Source organism: Pseudochaenichthys georgianus, chromosome 8 (assembly GCF_902827115.2).
Source record: "Pseudochaenichthys georgianus chromosome 8, fPseGeo1.2, whole genome shotgun sequence".
Classification (NCBI taxonomy): domain Eukaryota; kingdom Metazoa; phylum Chordata; class Actinopteri; order Perciformes; family Channichthyidae; genus Pseudochaenichthys; species Pseudochaenichthys georgianus.
In genome coordinates, this window is record NC_047510.2 from 34314363 (window position 1) to 34334665 (window position 20303).

General features: G+C 42.1%; 1 protein-coding gene across 1 annotated transcript in view; it reads right to left on the bottom strand.

Annotated features, from left to right (window-relative positions):
* The window catches only part of tlcd4b (TLC domain containing 4b), a 43370-nt gene extending 24236 nt beyond the window's left edge, over window positions 1-19134 (bottom strand). The window contains exons 1-3 of the mRNA XM_034088978.2: window positions 18833-19134; window positions 9169-9321; window positions 4291-4380 (exon numbers count right to left, since the gene is read on the bottom strand). Coding sequence (XP_033944869.1) covers window positions 4291-4380; window positions 9169-9314 — 236 coding nt within the window. The 5' untranslated portion in view covers window positions 9315-9321; window positions 18833-19134. The remainder of the gene's footprint in view (window positions 1-4290; window positions 4381-9168; window positions 9322-18832) is intronic.
* Window positions 19135-20303: the final 1169 nt, after the last annotated feature.

Sequence of the window (20303 nt, forward strand, 5' to 3'; positions counted from 1 at the left end):
TCTCTACTTTAAAGAGTCCCCTCCTGCTGATGTTCAGGTGTATATCAGTATGTAGTGTCTCTACTTTAAAGAGTCCTCTCCTGCTGATGTTCAGGTGTATATCAGTATGTAGTGTCTCCATGCTTTAATGTTCAAAAAGCTCTTTATTTTTCTCATACTGCCTGTGCTGCAGCACCTCCAATCTGCTCTGATTGGTTAGCTGGCCGGCGCTGTTGTGATTGGTCAACATATATAACACACTGCAGGAAATGTAAAAACCGCAAAAGCAGAATAGGGCCTCTTTAAAAAGGATGATCAAGTTATTGGAAAGGAGGGATATAGGGTGGTGCAGGAATGGGTCATAAAAACCCAGAAATCAATGCATTTCACCACTTCCAGTTTCATGTTCTTGAAGTCAGCGTTTTTTTTTTTTTTTAAATAATAAGGTCTGTGGTTAACACAAGCCTACGAGAAGTTCTCGGTATCTTCTACGACATAAAATACGTCAGTAAATACCCCACTGCTGAATGTCTGAATCTTTTATATGTCTGAAAAACAGCAGTTGCTAACAAGTGGCTAATTGAGACTACAAGGAATATTAGCCGCCTTTAGCTTAGCGGTGGTGACGTGAAGTCATGTGACCGCGCTGTAATTCCTTTATAGCCCAACATTAGCCTCCTTTAGCTTAGCGGTGCCTAACGTTAGATTTTTACTTCTGCCTATTTTCCATTTAGGCTTAAAAAAAAAAAAATCATAAAGTGTTGTTAATATGTGGAAATGATTCTGCAGAACAAAACATGCAAGTATCATAAAAGTGTGTTCGCCATTTATTTAGTGGGAATGCTGATACAGCTTTCCAACTATCTGTTATTCGACGCACGAAAATCTTTATTATTCTGCCGGGTTATCTTGCGCCTCTTCTTCTCCCACATTCCACATCGCAGAAACTCTGTTCGAACATCAAAACGTTCAGCTCGGTCGGGAATCGATGGCTATTACTTTTCTCATTCATAACTTTCATAATTCCAGAGATACATCCCATAATACATCACATTTTTAACATGGAAGTCAATGGAGAACTCTTCAGACTTCAACAATCTTCATGCAACTTCAACTGCTAACTGCTCCTTCATACTTTCACTCAGAAACCTCATTCCAACTTTAAAATGTTACACATCTGTCTGACATTATTGGTGTAACACAACTTTTAAAATCTGATTCATACTTTTAGAAATATTAAACATTGTTCAGACCTTGGTAAAGAGGCCTTCTTCAGATTTTAGAGTGCGTGATGTCAGTGAGGACAGATTTAATTTTGCCACCACAGCAGCCGCACACCTTTAGTTAATCTGCCAAAAAGGCCACATTATTAACCCGAAAGTACACAAAAAGTACAATTCAGATGCTCAATTTCCTTGACATGCTTCACGCTTTGAAATTTCACTGATATCTGTTACGGTTCTTCAACAAAACGTTCACATGCAAGAGGTTTATCTCTCATTCAGAACAATGCAAATGCTCTCCTCTCACTGATCACCATGGAAACCTTTGATCTCTGGACACGTCGTTAGCTCCGTGTCATGGAACACGATGATGTCATAACTCCAACTGACATGCTCAGAGCAGCAGACTTCAGATAACGGTTAACACAGCTCTACATCAAATCTGATGTTATGTAATGTGGTGTTACTATGGCAACGCATCCCTCGCCATAAAACAGCAGCAGACTTCAGATAATGGTTAATGGTCCTGCCTTCGACAGCTCTACGTCAATTATGGGGTGTCATCATATGCCGTTTCCATGGAAACGCATCCCTCGCCATAAAACACAATGTCGCTGCAACTCCAATGGACATGGTCCGATCGTCCCCCAAACTTCGCTTGTATATCACCGATCCATGCCTCAACAGCTCTACGCCAAATCTGAGATCTCACCATAAGCTGTTTCCATGGAAACGCATCCCTCACCAAAAAACACAATGTTGTCGTGATACCTATGCAAATGGTCTAAAACAGCACCAGACATCAGATAATGGTTAATGGTCCGGCCCTCAACAGCTCTATGTTAATTATGGGGTGTCATCATATGCCGTTTCCATGGAAAAAAACACAATGTTATCGTAACCGATATGAAAATGGTCAACACACCACCAGACTTCAGATGACAGTTAAAGATAGGGTATGTAAGTTTGAGAAACCGGCTCGAGATCGCTAGAATTTGAAAATACACGACCGGAGAAAATCTGCCACTTCCTTATAGAGCCCCTCCTCCAACACACACGAACGCGCACATGACCAATGAGGGCACGAGATAAGTTTGTGCACAGATGGAAGGCTGACAGGCAGGTAGGCCATCCAGTTATTTTAGCTGGGCCGGCTAAAATGATTGGTCGTGCTTTTTACAGCACTACGGCTTCCACAGATGACGTTTTTTTATGGATTTGTTGTCAAAGCACTTAAGATATTCATTGCTATCGGGATGTTAAGAGCATTCCATGGAATATAACAAAAAGTGTATCTCGAGCCGGTTTCTCAAACTTACATACCCTACCTTTAATGGTCCAGCCCTCAACATGTCGATGTGCCATTAGTGAGTTTTCCTCAAAAGCTGTTGCCATGGCATTGCAATCCCTTGCAATAAAGCACGATATTGCTATAACTTCTATGAAAATGGTCAAAACGTGCTAAAACTTCACGTGTGCTAACAGTCCAGCCGGGAAGACATCTATGGGAAAGTTTTGAGATTTCTTCAAATGCCGTTGCCATAGCAACACAATGCTCTCCATGAAACACGGTTCTCATAACTTCAGTGAAAATTCTCCGAACAGCCCAAAACTTCACAGGTTTGGCAACGATGCAGCCATCAACATATCTAAGCGTGGTGTCATCAAATACCGTTGCCATGGCGACAGATAATTTGCCATCAAGTTAGTTTAATAGTTTGGAGTTCAAATATTCTACTGCTTTTTCAAGCTTCTTTACTTTCTTTTCTTCTCTTATCACACATTCAAGCTCCCAGTGTTCATGTATCATTTCAATCTAAATTCTTCACTTTCTTCTTACACATTACTTTTCAGCATTAGCAATTCAGCGTCAGCTTTTCAGCATAAAGCATTCCCACTAGCAATTTCTTCAGGAATTGCATTCTCTAGTTTCCTACAATATCCCCAAATCCAAAGTAAAAATCCCATAGTTTCTTTGGCTAGGGAGCCCTAGCAATGCTAACTTTCAAGTCTCCTAAATCCTAAATCCCTCTTCTTGCAGGATTCATCGATGCAGATAGCAGCGAGAGTGGAAGACAGAGAGGAGACAGTAATCAGAGGCTAAATCCACTCAGAGTACAACTCTCCGGAGACTTTGTTGACACATCAGATCCACCCGCATCTCTCCAAAGGTATTAAAGTGACGATGCTTCACTACCTCCCACCTCCCATCGTCATCCGTTTCCACCCTCATTCCCTCGTGAGCTAGTCATGGTTGCCAGTTGGAAAAGGCAGATGTGAGGAGACGGGTTCCTCCTAAAAAGCGCCTGAGGCTTTCACACATTTTTTATTTACCCTGCTAGAATGACAAAGCATAATGTGTTGGTGTTCACAGTCTCAGAGTGTTTAGAGGGTTGTATTTGCTTGCATGTCTCACATTATCCTGCTTTATTACAATGTATGACATCGCTTGTAAGAGACAAGGTGATTTTTCTCAAAGTTTCCCTATATTTTTCCTCAAAGATGTACATTTAGAGTCCAAACTTTTGAATTTAAGCACAGTTCAGTAATCATAATGGAAAAGTATGTTTTACTGAGTTTTGAATTTAAGCTTAATATTAAACATTTACAACAATAATAATAGATTCAACTTGTAGAGCGCCTTTCTAGGGACCCAAGGCCGCTTTACATGGTGAACAAACAAACAAACAAAGGGGCAAATAAGTAAAAAAATAAAAATGAATAAATAGCAACAGTAATTGCGCACTGTCACTTTAAGAGATCGTATCCTGCCACATCTACCCTCAGTGGATTTTACGCGTGAGATACAAATCTTTTGCCATTTCTTTAATACAGACTTAATAAAACCGTTTTATTTCTATTTTGAGATGTTTATATTTTAGAATTCTTTTAATTTGTCATTATGTACCAAAATGTACCAAATTGGGATCAATAAAGTAAATCTTATCCTATTTTATCTTATAAAGTGTATTTTTTTTAAAACCACATCACATAGTCGTGTGTAGGAGTTGATGATCAGCTAAATTTAATTTCTGCTACTACTGTGATTTGAGGTTTTGTTTATAAATTAACTTTCTGTTCCTCTTACCAGACGGGATCGGCGTTGACCACGTGATCGAACCACAGGATGTACAGACAGAACAAACCCACGATCAGAGCGTGCACAGTCGACACCAACCTGCAAATAAACAAACAAAAAACATATTAAAAAAATTGTAAACATGATGACAGATCAATAGTTCAGTTTACAGTCAGTGGATTTGATCAATAATCCCTTAAAATTGTGAATGGGCGGGGGGGGGGGGCTTTTTCTCTCTTGTTGAGTAACGTGTAATTGATCACATTAATGTTATCCATGCCACGTGACGGTGACTCCCTCTTTTACTGATACAGTATGACCTCTGACCTTTGGAGTGTTTATCTGGGCCACTGAGCGGATACTCAGAGGCTCTTATGTCTCAATGCCAGAATCACAGTTCCTCAACTTTCAACATGCCGCCTCTGGAGGGGACAACAACCCCCGAAAGACCCTGGCTCTTTGCCGTTAATAACTGTGCAATCTATACTAGGGATGGGAATTTGAAACCAAATTTAATTTATATTAGAATATTGGATCCCCAAAAAAAACTAAAAAATGATAATACATTTTCAAATATAGAAATCAAACCAAGTTTTCTTTGATATTTTTCTTAAAGGTCTCCTATTATGCTATTTTTAGGCATAAATCAGGGATCTTGAAGTCAAATGTAAAACCTTTTAAGACCCTTTCCATACATTTTAAGACCTCATCACCACTTGGAGTTTTAACCGGTTACCTTGGCAACACATTTGACCTCACATTGACTATATACAGTATTGATTGCTCTTCCTCCTTATCTTCCAACCATTTGGACGCAGACTTTCATTTCCCCATAACGATGTTGCTTAGCAACCGGCGTAAACGGACCTTCAATTTTTACCGCTGAATCAGAGCGAAGTGTCTAAAAATGGAACGGACTCGGAGGAACTTGGCTAAAGGAAGTGGGAAAAAACTTTAATATAGCCGTGTGTGTAGGTTATGTTACCGCTCATGCTGCCACTCTCCGGTTGTTATTTTTGATATGTTGTATATAAATAAACAAATGCACATGATTACTTTAACTACTAAGGTTCATATGACTATTTTTAATGTTTCATTGGACATTTTATTTAAACTTCCTAAATTATATAAATATTTGTATTCAATTTGATCTTTTATTTGACATTTTACTTATTGATTATATTTTTTATTGGACATTACACTCTAACTTTTGGTGTTTGTATAACTAATGAAGCTCAGCGCAAGTTCAGCTTGGAAGACCTTCTTTACTCATTCATTTAATATTCCAATGTTACTACTCTCAATAAGTGATCGGGGGCGTCACTCCCCAGCTTAACCAATCAATTCGCTCTATTCTCACAAGCCTATCATAGCGCTCTGCTAACCCTTTTAAATCTGCTCTCCCCTCTGACAGCTGTCATTTCAGGTGACTCGACGCAACCCTCCTCCCCCCCTTTTCACCTCCTGTCCCTCTGACTCCAGGGTCAAGCTAAGCCCCTCCCCTTCAGACCGACCCCAACGATCCATTCACCAACACCACCGGGGTCAAGCTAAGCCCCTCCCCTTCAGACCGACCCCAACTATCCATTCACCACCAGGGTCAAGCTAAGCCACTCCCCTTCAGACCGACCTCAACCATCCATTCACCACCACCAGGGTCAAGCTAAGCCCCTCCCCTTCAGACCGACCCCAACTATCTATTCACCACCACCACCACCAGGGTCAAGCTAAGCCACTCCCCTTCAGACCGACCCCAACTATCCATTCACCACCACCAGGGTCAAGCTAAGCCCCTCCCCTTCAGACCGACCCCAACTATCCATTCACCACCACCAGGGTCAAGCTAAGCCCCTCCCCTTCAGACCGACCGCAACTATCCATTCACCACCACCAGGGTCAAGCTAAGCCCCTCCCCTTCAGACCGACCCCAACTATCCATTCACCACCACCAGGGTCAAGCTAAGCCCCTCCCCTTCAGACCGACCCCAACGATCCATTCACCAACACCACCGGGGTCAAGCTAAGCCCCTCCCCTTCAGACCGACCCCAACTATCCATTCACCACCAGGGTCAAGCTAAGCCACTCCCCTTCAGACCGACCTCAACCATCCATTCACCACCACCAGGGTCAAGCTAAGCCCCTCCCCTTCAGACCGACCCCAACTATCTATTCACCACCACCACCACCAGGGTCAAGCTAAGCCACTCCCCTTCAGACCGACCCCAACTATCCATTCACCACCACCAGGGTCAAGCTAAGCCCCTCCCCTTCAGACCGACCCCAACTATCCATTCACCACCACCAGGGTCAAGCTAAGCCCCTCCCCTTCAGACCGACCGCAACTATCCATTCACCACCACCAGGGTCAAGCTAAGCCCCTCCCCTTCAGACCGACCCCAACTATCCATTCACCACCACCAGGGTCAAGCTAAGCCCCTCCCCTTCAGACCGACCGCAACTATCCATTCACCACCACCAGGGTCAAGCTAAGCCCCTCCCCTTCAGACCGACCCCAACTATCCATTCACCACCACCAGGGTCAAGCTAAGCCCCTCCCCTTCAGACCGACCGCAACTATCCATTCACCACCACCAGGGTCAAGCTAAGCCCCTCCCCTTCAGACCGACCCCAACCATCCATTCACCACCACCAGGGTCAAGCTAAGCCCCTCCCCTTCAGACCGACCCCAACCATCCATTCACCACCACCAGGGTCTAGACCCCGGGGGGTTTCATCCGCTCGGTTCTCCCCCCCCCGAATGATACTCCTGCACAACGGGGCCTAATCGCCAAAACTCAATTCAATTAATTTGTGTATTCCTGGCAATAAATATGTGTTCTTTCATCAAAACCGTCTCTCCTGGTTGAAATGTTGTGAAATGAAGCAGCTCTCGCAAAACCCAAAACCCCCCGGGATAAATAAAACATCCTGACTCCGTTTCTCTCGTTTGCATTGAGAGGTTCCTCCTAAATACACTTGTAGAAACCATCGATTGCACGATTAAAAAAAGAGTGCAGACAACAACAACAACAACAACAGTCTTTTAGATTATGCAGCCGCGCTCGATACCAGACCGCCGGCCTCTCTCTTTCTTTGGGAGAGCTTTCTCTCTGCTCTCCGTGCACTTAAGTCGTTGTTACATAAACATCAGACTGACACACTGAGAGCAGCGTTACGCAACCGCTCTCTGAAGTAAACCATCAGCGCCTGGCCTTTGCATTTCAGTCCACAATACTTTCAGAATAAGGACACAAAGGCAATTGTGAGCTATATGAATGAAAGCTGAGTCACAACGAGAGAGAGAGAGAGAGAGAGAGAGAGAGAGCATGAGAGCGAGAGAGAGATATTGAATTGAGAGGAGAGACATTAAATTGAGAGGAGAGAGAGAGAGAGAGAGAGAGAGAGAGCGTGAGAGCGAGAGAGAGATATTGAATTGAGAGGAGAGCGAGAGAGACATATTGAATTGAGAGGAGAGACATTAAATTGAGAGGAGAGAGAGAGAGAGAGAGAGAGCGAGAGGGAGGGAGAGAGAGACATTGAATTGAGGACAGAGACATATTAAATTGAGAGGAGAGAGAGAGAGAGAGAGGGAGGGAGAGAGAGCGAGAGGGAGGGAGAGAGAGACATTGAATTGAGGACAGAGACATATTAAATTGAGAGAGAGAGAGAGAGAGAGAGAGAGAGAGAGAGAGAGAGAGAGAGAGAGAGAGAGAGAGAGAGAGAGGGTTGTTCCAACGAGACAACGTTTACGAGACGGTAGCACGTGGTTTAAAACGCTACGAGAGATTTCATTTCCACTTTGGGAAATATGCTTATTATGTGGGTTGATTACAGGCGCTATTCACAAAACATGAAGCTGGAGATAGCGGTTTAGCTTAGCTTACGACAAAGACTGGAACAAGGGGGAAGTGCGCTTCAGAGGAGCAGCACGGTTCGTAACTAAGCATCTGAGATGTTATGTAACTATGCGTTGCTGTTGGCCTCTGAACTTCACCCTGAGGGTTTCTTAAAGTGCTTCCCGGCACAGCTGTGAGGAATGCCGATGAGTCGTCCAGAGGCACATAAGGGGCCATCTTGAAAAAGAGGTGACGGAAAAGTGCTATTCTGGGGTCGTCGTGGCAACACTTCCTGTACGAAAAAAAACTTTTTACATGCGCTTTTTTATTGATTTCAATCCAGGGGTGTCCAAACTCTTTTCTTCGAGGGACACATGCAGAAAAACATACGAAGCGCTCACAGGAGGTTTATCGCCTCATCAGTTCAGTTATGAGTTAGCAAAACCAATCAAATGTAGGTGCTTGAAACAAACTGCTTGAATCAAAGCTCTCCATTCGGTTTCATAATGTTTTTGGCAGTTCATTCTTTAAATGGATTGCTTATCACCCCTCCACCTGATCCTGGGTGTGGCATCATTAGCAGGCGTTATCATTACGAGGTGCCCGAACCACCTCAGCTGATTCCCCTCGACTCCGAGTCCCTCCAGGAGGACTGAACGTCTCCCGCTATCCCTAAGGAAGATGCCGGCCACCCTCCGGAGAAAAAACCCATTTCTGCCTTTTCAAAGGTTTTACTGTCACATGCACATAAGCTACTATATAATGACATTTTAAAAATAGTGCAACAAATCGATATACATGTAAATAGAATATGATATGTACAAGAACAGAGTATGAAATCAAATATTGTACATTTTTGCGGTGATAACTATTTATATAAATAAGTACATTGCAAGAAGACAAACAGGAATGATTATCGGGCTCTTGTATCCACCATCTTGTTCTCTCGGTCATGCCCTAATCATTTATAAAGTGTGAAAGAGAGGTGTGTGTGTGTGTGTGTGTGTGTGTGTGTGTGTGTGTGTGTGTGTGTGTGTGTGTGTGTCTCACCTGGAGTTCCACTCTGTGTGTTTGTTGAGAGGAACCAGTCCATACCCCGGCGTGATGATCCAGGAGAGGCGAGGGCTGGCCACCGAGAAGAGGAACTGGAAAACCAGGAAGCTGCAAGCGACCACGGTCAACTCTCTCGTCTCCATCACTCACCTAAACACCCGACAGAGGGGGGGGGAGATACACAAGGACAGGTTCAATCGATGACTGTCGAGCGGCAGTCGAAGTGGATATATCGCTTTTCCTGATCTGATCTCTCTCTCTCTCTCTCTCTCGCGTCCGGTTAGACTTCACTCTCGTTTATGTCCAAATCTATCAGATCTAGCTAGTTCTAGTTAATTATATGACTGCCTGCTTATCAAAGGACCTAAACAATAAGCGTTGCTTGGCAACGGCTGCAAAGTATAGCACAGCATTATGCACATGTTTATACGAGGGGTCAAAATCCGATGCTCATAAAATGCTCATATATATTTTTCTCTTCATTCCCCACGCCCCAAAATAAATAAATAGAAATACCAATTTTAGGAAAAGTAAGGAAGTTTGAGCAGGGTGGGTTTTATATGAACAGAGTTACACATATATAAGTGTAATAGCTGCAGTTGACCTCGCTGTCAGAAAGACATTGTACAACAACATTGTACAACTTATTAAAAAGATCAGTTCAAAGCAGCTGATGTCGTCTCCGAGTTATTGCATGATGTTAAAATGGGTTTGCCATGAATTTAGTGATGGATTGTAAACATTTGAAATGTAGCATTTAAGTGTTTCTCAGTTACAAAGTTGTTGTTTTAATAAATCAGACACTGACGGTGCAGCGCTGTGCCTCTTTAAATAGGCATTTCTTCCTTAACAAGTAGTTTTGCTCTGATCAGGGGGTACGCGGCTGAATTGTTTTTCAAAGGGGGAACATGATTGAAAAAGGTTTGAGAACCACCGGGTGAGAGGATTGGAGTTGGAGGCGAGAGTGAAAAGGTCTGACGTTTATTATTATTAAGCCGTCTGTGGCTCTTTGCGGCTGTAACGATGTACATTTCCCCTCTGTGGGGCGAAGAAAGGGAAAGCTGTGAAGCTGGCCCCCTGTGTGGTTCATCCAGTCCACACAGGGAGAGAGAACGGGGGAGAAACAGGAGGTGGGGGGGAGAAAATGTCCAAGCCTGTCGAATGCAAGTGACATGAGAGATTTAGACGGAGAGGGAGAAGGAAGCGGCGAAGGAGACGGAGAGGAAGTGTGGTAGGAAGAGTTTGAATACGGTGGAAGCATATTTTGCAACGGGATTACAGAAGCGATTTGATTGGAGCAAAGCCGAAATCCCTGCGAAGGCTGAGCGAAAAGAAAAGAGGATTGTCCAGATGGAGCGATAAGTTCCGCTCACGAGAAATACGACTGGAATACATTTTCTGTCCATTTGACTTAAAGACGCACGTCTGTCGACCCGTTTCTAGGCTTGAATCATCTAGTATTTCTCTTTCCTTGTCCGTGACACTCCTATTCATCTCCCAGATTTCAGTTTGATAAGCACTTACTTCAACAATGTTTATTTACCCTTATGTTTGTATCAAATGAGTTAGCATTTTATCTCAAAGTTTAGTGAACGTGTTTTTGACAAGAAGCCTTAAAATGAGGTCTGTGGTTTACACTAGCTGAAGAGATTTTTAAATGTTTGAATACATCAGTAAAAACCCCACTGGCGATGTCCAATGCTTATGTGTGGCTTTAAAACGTCACATGCTAAGTGTCTAAATGAGACGACTAAACGTCAACACGCTAACATTAGCCGCTTTTAGCTTAGCGTCATGTGACCGTTCTGTAGTTCCTTTATAGCCCGACGTTAGCTTTGTACTACTGGAGATAGCATTGATGCTTCTAAAATCATGCAATGGCGTTAACATGTGGAGAGAATCCTGCTCGCCAAAACGTGTAAGCGTCAGTGTGTGTGTGCGTGCATGTGCGTGTGTGTGTGTGTGTGTTAGCCACAGAGCTTAATTTAAGCAATATTCTGAAATCCAATAGTAAAATCCATCTACGTCATAACTGCATCACTCTTTAGATATGCGACTTCCCTTATTGATCTCCCAGATGTAGGTATCATCTGATAATTCTGCTGCTCTGTACAAGAAGGGACAGAGCAGACTCTGAGGAGACGGGTCTTTCGGGGCAGGGGGCACTGCTTCAGACATGTTATGACTCTGTTGTGGCATCAGCCATTTCCTATGGTGTCAGCATCTCGGCTGCTGACAGGAAGAGACTGAACAGACTGGTGAGGAAGGCCAGCTCTGTCCTGGGGAGTCCTCTGGACACTGTGGAGGTGGTGGGAGACAGGAGAATGGCAGCCAAGCTGTCCTCCCTGCTGGACAATGTGTCCCACCCCCTCCAGGACACCCTGTCCAGCTCCTTCAGCGATAGGCTGCTGCACCCCCGCTGACTCGCGGAGAGATACCGCAGGTCCTTCCTTCCTGCAGCGGTCAGACTTTACAATCAGCACAGCCCCTAGTTGACCCTAGGGCTGCTCAGTTAATCGTATTTTAATCGCGATTACGACTTGCAACGATTACGAAAGCAACGTAATCGAAATAAAACGATTATTTTTTTATTATTTTTTTTGGTTTTCAGTTGAATTCTACTTAAAGTTCAGGGTAATCAACTGTTCAAAACATACTGTTAAAAAAATATTTCTCCAATAAATGTATGTTTTCAAAGTAAATGGATAATGGTTTTTAATAATCGTGATATCAATTATTGGCCCGGTGGAGTGAGTGGAATATGTTGAACCAACATGTTGGCTGTATGTTAGAGTTTTCAGGTTGTGACGGTGCACTGCAACATGTTTGTTGATCTTGTTTATTGGTATTTATTATTTATTTAAATGTAGACATGAATGTATAATTTATTTTCTTTTATATTGGTTTTTCAGTTGATTACCCTCAACATATAATTCAACAGTTAAAAAGTTCAAATTATGATTTGTATTTGTTTTAAAGTACAATAAATGGATGTTTTCAAAGTCAATGAATAATCGCATTTACAATTATTGACTCAAATAATCGAGATTATGATTTTTGCCATATGGCTGCATTTTACAATAAACTTCCGTTGGGTCGCTTAAAAACAAATATCGCAATTCGAATCGCAATATCTGTCAGAAAAATCGCAATTAGATTGTGTGTACAAACAAAACCAAAACGTTAACTTATCTGTTTTCCTGATTTGGCTTAAAAACTGAATAACGTCGGTTTTTTGGTTTCCGTTTTTCCGAAAAAAGACACCGGTTCTTTTTTAAACATTAATATGTTTTGGATGCTTGTTCTAGTATTTGTTGAGGCTGTTACATACAATTAGCCTCTGTTGCTACCTGCTGGTGAGTACATATTCAAATCAGTTGAAATTGACAACCGGTCCGTGATTTTTTTTTAATGTATCTTCCGGTCCTTGGCACGATGAAGGTTGGGAACCCCTGCTGGAGATGACGTGGAAGCAGCTGACTTTAGAACACTTATGCTCAGGAAGAGATCTGTTTACTCTCACTCAGCTCAACGAACCACAGGCCTGTGTTTCCTCACCAATCAGGGGACTGAAATAGCCCGATTGAAAACAGGAACACAAGTTGATCAGATGCCTTTTAAGCCTCAGTTGAATAACAGGATGCATTCATGGTGGATTGAAGTAACTGCTCTGATTGTAGTCTTCTATCTGTTTTTCTCTGGGTAGCGCTGGAGTATTACGACTAATCAGGGAAATGTTCCCTTATATCTAAGATGTAGAAATTAAGGGGAAAGTAAAGCAGTCTGTGGTCTTCAACTCCGACTGAGGAATAGAAACGGCCTGACATTGAAAACACTTTGTTCCTCATTCCATGTTTTGTTTTGTCTGCAGATAAAACTAAACGTCTGGCTTTTTTGTTTAGCTTCCAAGTGTGCACCTGTTTACATCTGCACTTACAGAAAATGGCCGTATGATAGAGCTATTGAAATGTTAATGGGAAACACAAGAAGTAATAGTGCAATATCGAAAGGCAACATATGTTATCTGAATGATGTCCTGTGCAACATTCCATCAGAAAACTAAATCCTGGTTTGGTGCGGATCTAAAAAATAAATAAATACACCGTGATAATTTGTATCAGGGCTCATACACTTTTCCACCAATGACCTCTCCAGGATCTTTACCTAATCTTCCATGGCCAAAACAATACTCTTTCTCAGCAGTGCTACTGAAAATTGTTTATTTAAACATGGAACAGGAACATCAGGTCTGCAGCTGAAACATGTCGTGCCTATCTAAAACAAATCCAATAGTAGACTTCCTAGCTTACGCTTAAGCAACTCAAATCTCTCACCAGCAAAACACATCGTCAGTTACATGCCATTTTACGTTTCATTACTATACCATACCGCAGTGTGGCGGCTCAATCCGTTACATTTGAGTCGCCGAGAGGCTAAACTTGGCTTTAAACTGTGACGCGTTTTCGAAAAGAAAGTCCATGTTGAAGCAATATAGTTTTAAGGATATTTAATAAACAAAATCAAAACATGGTAACTATGGACAAAACGGTCAACAAGCTCACCCTCTGTCATGTGCACTCGACATCAAACAGGTGACTTCTAAACCAAACCACACCCATGTGACAATTACCGGAAGTGCTCAACAAGCAAATAAAGGTGACGTAAATAATAATAATACAAATAATGAACTTGAGCTAAGTAGTGTTATGGCACCTACAAGCAGTGTTTCTCAAACTTTTTCATACCAAGGCCCACTTAACTAATAAAAAAACATTCGCGGACCACCTAACTCCACAAATATCCAAAAACACATCATTTTTTACAAATCGCCTGAAAATGGTACAAACAAGTGGCAACATGTGTGATGAAGGTGGTTATCTGGGCTATATCATGCAATTGAAAGTGAAACTTAAGCTCGTTCCATTGCGGAGATATTCCCGCGAGAGTGCGAAAAACTTAAATACATTTATTTATTTCAAATGTGAAATTTTACCAATATACTCACGGACCACTAGGGGGCGCTGACGGACCGGTCTGCGGACCACACTTTGAGAAGCACTGCTATACAGTATCCATTATCATTATAGTATTACTATTTCGGCGATTAGATGAAATATAAATTATATTTGATGCAACTTTAGTTACATTTCCATGACTTTTCCAAAACTTTGGGAAAAATATTCTTTCCCAAAACGTTCCCAGGGCCTGGAATTAGCTTTTTGAATTTCCATGACTTTTCCAGGTTTTTAATGACCGTAAGAACCCTGTGTATCTATTTCTCAACGATAATGTGAATGTTTGAAAAATGATAATTTCTGGGACGCCATATGGCTGAATTGGTAGCGCTTTTTAAATAAAAAAAAAAATACAAATGTAATTAAATATATAAATGAAGTCGATCCTCATCATGACCTCTCACTTGTTCTGTAGGAACGTAAATCTGTTGCGACACACCGTGCACACGTTGACCTGGACTCTGGCCTGAGAAACATACTGACTCAGATTAAAGACAAGCCATTTAAAACCACTTATTCCAGGAAGCTGTTAGGATTGAGCAAGCAGAGATTAACATCCAGCAGACACAGAGGAGGAAGCGTCATGTTATAATGTCGGGCTACACGTTGGGAAGGCCTTCTCTTTCGCTAAAACACTCGCGTCATGCAGCCTATGGAAAGGCACATGACACTTCAGGCATGCAGCCGACATCAAGTTCTATTTTTACACTTCAAAAATGTCCAAAGTCATGCATGCATACTGCTCCGTCAGACACAAGGAAACAAAGCACCCTCCCAAGACAAAGTGCCACCAACAAAACGCATCATGTGAAATAATGCCGTGAAGATTGTATCTTTGCAGCCAGAGGCAATCTCCAGAACAACGTTACAGAGCTCGAAGAAGTCCTCAGGCTTTTCACTTAAGCAAACCTCCGGCAAAGTATTGGCGATAAAATATACTTAAAGTACCAAAACTCAAAGTATATTATAACGGCCCGTTTCAGAATCATATATAAAGCACCAACAAATTAAATCTATTATTATTATTATTATTACTGGATTATGATGAATGTGTTCATCACAGCTGGTGGAGGTGCAGCTAATGTAATTAACTTGTTATACTACTGTTGGTATGGTAACCTATAATTATATGTCAATGTGATTATTTAGAAGTTGATTTATAGTTTGAATTAGCTTATAATCTGAATCAGTAAAGTGTAGTGGAATAAAAAGTACAATATTAGCCTAAGAAATATAGTGGATTAGAAGTACAAGTAGCATACAGTCAAAATACTCAGGTAAAGTAAATGTAATGTAATGTACTTCATAACAATAATAATAATAATAATAATGATAATAATAATAATTCGGGGCGGTGGTGGCGAAGTCCATAGGGACTTGGCTTGGCAACTGGAAGGTCACCAGTTCAAATCCCGGAGGGGCCAAGTGCACCGTTCCCTAAAGCTGCAGATGGGGCTCGTAGCCATGGAAGGCAACCCATCTAGGAGAAGGACACTCTGAACTAAAACCAGGACCCCCCAGTCCTTAATCAGCATAGTAAAGCCAACCATGAAGAACAAAGTCACCGCAAATCCTATACTTCCAGCGGCGGGGGTGGTAGCGGAGTCAGATGGATGGAGAACCGGGGTGACTGGAAGCGAGGAGGGCGACCTAGAGACTTCATAACATCCCAACACTCCAATTTCCACTTACAAATATATTTCTGATAGATTATGAACCGCACGGCTGTTCAGTTATTATTATGCTCCAAATATCTGAACAAACTCAGAGAACTGTCACCGTGACCTCTTTCAAATAAAGATTTCTCTTTTTGCTGCCACCTTTTTATAAATCAAGTAACTATTCAACTGCACTGTATCTTTTATTCTTGTAATGTATACACGTCTTCCATTTTAGCTCGTCTTACTGGGATTATTATAATGACCGTTTTGAAATAACGTGTCTTGATACACACACAAACTTGCCTTCAGAATCAACACAGAAATGGATCACAATAGATGGGATTTCTGACAACTTCCTAAAACAGGTTTCCCACAAATCACAGCATCTGTAAAACACGCCCCCCCCCCCCTACTCCATTATCCATTTCAACTCTCAAAGACACGAGCAGCACCAGGGATTCCCCCTCCTCCTTTTTCTTTGTTGCTGTCCCCAGCAGCTACGCTCTTTCCCCGGGCCACGTTGATCATATGCAGCGTGTTCGTGAATAATTCATGGGCATTCTTCACCTGGCAGGCTGCTTCACACTGCCCCATGGAGAGGGACCACACACACACACACACACACACACACACACACACACACACACACACACACACACACACACACACACACACACACACACACACACACACACACACACACACACACACACACACACACACACACACACACACACACACACACACACACACACACACACACACACACACACACACACACACACACACACACACACACACACACACACACACACACACACACACACACACACACACACACACACCCACACACACACACACACACACACACACACACACACACACACACACACACACACACACCACACACACACACACACACACACACACACACACACACACACACACACACACACACACACACACACACACTCACACTCACACTCACACTCACACTCACACACTCCTCACTGCGGCTGACAGCCCGGACAGCAGAGCTGCTCTGCCGCCCACGTTTGACCTTGTTTCGCCGGACTATATCTTACTGCCGTCAGCAAACCGTGACCCCCGTGACATATCGACCAAACATAAATAAAAAAAGCGGTTCAATTTCTCTCTCTGTTCTTCTGGAAATCTACCCCGGCCTCGGTCTGTAATCAATGTACCGCATTGCTACACCATTGCATTGCTTCAAGGCACAAATCTTGCCCAGCCTGATCTGAAGGATCTCGGCAGGCAGGATGGGTCATGACATGAATCCTGATAACTAAGTGCTGATTACATCCCTTTGATCAGACAGAGGTGTTAGCAAGTTAGCCTACAGACTCTCTTATCGCACAGTGACAACTGGCAAGGGAAAGGCAAAGTCAAAGTAGTAGGAATTGATACTATAACTGGGGATTTTTGCCCAATTAAACGGACATAGATGTTAGCCGTTAGCATGCAGCTCAAGATTATTGTACACCTTGTAGCATAGTGGCAACTGGCGTGTGAAAGTCAAAGCATCTGAAATTGGCTTTTTATTCTACTTGTAAATGGAAATTATTGCACAGAGGGAGATGCTAACAGGTTAGCATAAATTCATCATCTTGTGCAGCTTTTAGCAAAATAGCAATTGATATTATTGCCCAATTTATCAGATGAAAATGTTAGCAGTTAGCATGAAAACTCAAGAGTATTGTGCACCTTATAGCACAGTAACAACGTTGGGGGTGAAATGCAAAGTAAAAGTAGCTGTAATTGGCTAGCAGAGGTTAGCACATAAGCTCAGCATCTTGTGCATATTTTAGTGAAGTAGTAACTGAGTTTATTGCCCAATTAATTGGACATAACTGTTCCCAGTTAGCATGCAAACTCAAGGGTATTGTGCACCTTGTAGCACAGTGCAATGCAAAGGTTGGGTCATGACTATAAACTGATACATTACTGGTGATAGCTGCCCTTTTAGCAAAGAGACTGAGAGTTTCGTGTATGTGAAGCTAATGCTCCAGCACTTAAAATGCTTTTTGAAAGGGAATGTACTTGCCGGTTTCTTGTCTGACTGCACTTAGCTTTGGGTAAATGCAATGTAATGTATGTGAAGGAGTAGCAGTGGTTAGCCACCTAGCATGTTAGCATATACACTCAGCATCTGCAGCAACTGAGATTAGCAGTTAGCATGATGCACCTTATAGCACAGTGAAAGGCAAAGGATGGGTCATGACTATATTCTGTTTGGTTTATTTGAAGCTAATGCACCAGCAATTAAAAATAGCTTTTTGTAAGGGGATGTACTTGCAGATTTCTTGCTATTCTGAGTGTGTATCTATATGTGTGATTGCATCTACAGTATGTCGCTTTGGGTACATGTAATGTGATGTAATGTGAAGGAGTAGCAGTCATTTGATACCTAAAACTAGTGATAATTGCCCTTTAGTCGGACATACTCAGAGTATTTTGCACCTTCGAGCACAGCAGCATTTGGTTCATTTGAAGCTAATGCACCAGCATATAAAATGGCTTATTGAAAGGGATGTACTTGCAGGTTCTTGCTGTTCTGAGTTTGTATATTTACATTATACTCACATTTATTGTGAGTATAATGTAATGTGAAGGAGTAGCAGTAATTCGCTACCCCTCCTTGATAAATCTATGATGCTTTGCAGTGAAGGTGGAAACACAGTGAGGCACTGCAGGGGGAATGGTGACTCAAATACAGGCCACGTTATCAATAACGGTTACCTAGCTTTAAAATGCTGATATATATATATATCAACAAGGAGCCAAAATAATATAATACGCAACCCCTTTTTTCGCACCTTGATGCTAAAGCTACGTATGCTGTTGTTGACGAAGCCCAAAACCTGTACGGTAAAGAAAAATGTCGTAAAAAAGAATAATGTGAAATAAAAACAACAAAGAGGATAGTTGATGAGATGTAAAGCAGTACAAGGAGGGCCGTGTTACCTGTTATCCGTCGCATAGGTCTGTGTAGGCGGATAAAGCTCCCGTTCAGCCTCCGTCTTCTCCACTTTCTTTACGTTAGCTAGCAAGTCGGCTAAAGTGATACAGCCCGCTCGCGACCCCCGGAAAGAACAGAGAGAAAAAGCCTCGCGCACAACGCCGGGTGCCAAACACCATTACACCCGGAAGTAAATAAGCTTTTTTTAATCTATTCTAAGCTGTATTTTTCTTTCACTGCCATGTGATTCCAGGTCCGAGAGAAAAGTTTTATCTCGTTTTATTTTGGCTTTCACAGTATAAGGACCAACCGGTGATGTCGATACGTTGCCACCCCTTTGCACACGCCCCCCCTCCCCCCCAAGAGAGAGCGGGGCGACACCCACAATGAACAAAGACCTATCCAATATTTAGTCGTTTCTTTAACAGAGAGACGGATGCACCAGTGAGTCGAGAGGCTGTTGTTGTCTGTTATATCTGGACAACTCAGATGTTTGAAGGTTGCCCTAAAAACGCATTATAATATTGCAAAGTATATAGTAAAATAACATTAATAAAACACATATTATGATTATTAATATGCATGTATACGTCGGCCTATATTTTGTTCCTTTTTTATATATATTTATTATTCCTAATTTCCTTTTTATTTTATTAAATTAATATTTTATTTTGTTTATATATACAATTTTGCTGTCATATTATTATTATATTCATTATGCATGACCATATACATGTATACAAAAAATGATTTGCTTTGAAAGTCTTCATTTATTACTACTTCATTTATTCATTTTTATTTATTTTTCATCATTACCATATAGATACAAAAAACTGCATTTGAATGTAAGGACAACGATGTGTTTTGTTTTGTTTTACTGCCAGTGCCAGAGTAGTATAATGTATAAACCAAGTCAATACATTTTCCTCCACTACATGTATTTAATCCCTTTAGTTTCTTCACAGATCTGGATGAATGATGTGAAATATAATCAAGTGTTAAATCAGACTTTAGTTCCACCTGGAGTAAATCCACCAGCTACCCTGCAGTCTACAAAGTACTTCAGACTAGCTGCACCTTCACCAGCTTTGAGAAGTGAAGTGTCTTGCCCAAGGACACAACGGCTTCACAGACGCAGAAGCGGCGGGTTTCACCCCTTGATCTGATGATCATTGCACCACACCGTCCATCTTCACGCCACGATATTATACATGTACTGTGGACAATACCCACAGGAGCAAATTCGGGTGAAGTGTCTTGCCCAAGGACACAACGGCCTGAGCGGGTTTCGAACTGGAGATCCCCAGCACCCCCCTTGATCTGATGATCAGATGCACAGACCACTGCGCCACCCATCCACATAAAACATACATATCATATATATTATTCTGAAATGGACCAATCTGCACAACGACTACTTTTACTGTCGCTACTTTCACTATATTTTGATGAGAATACTTTTCTACTTTCACTTGA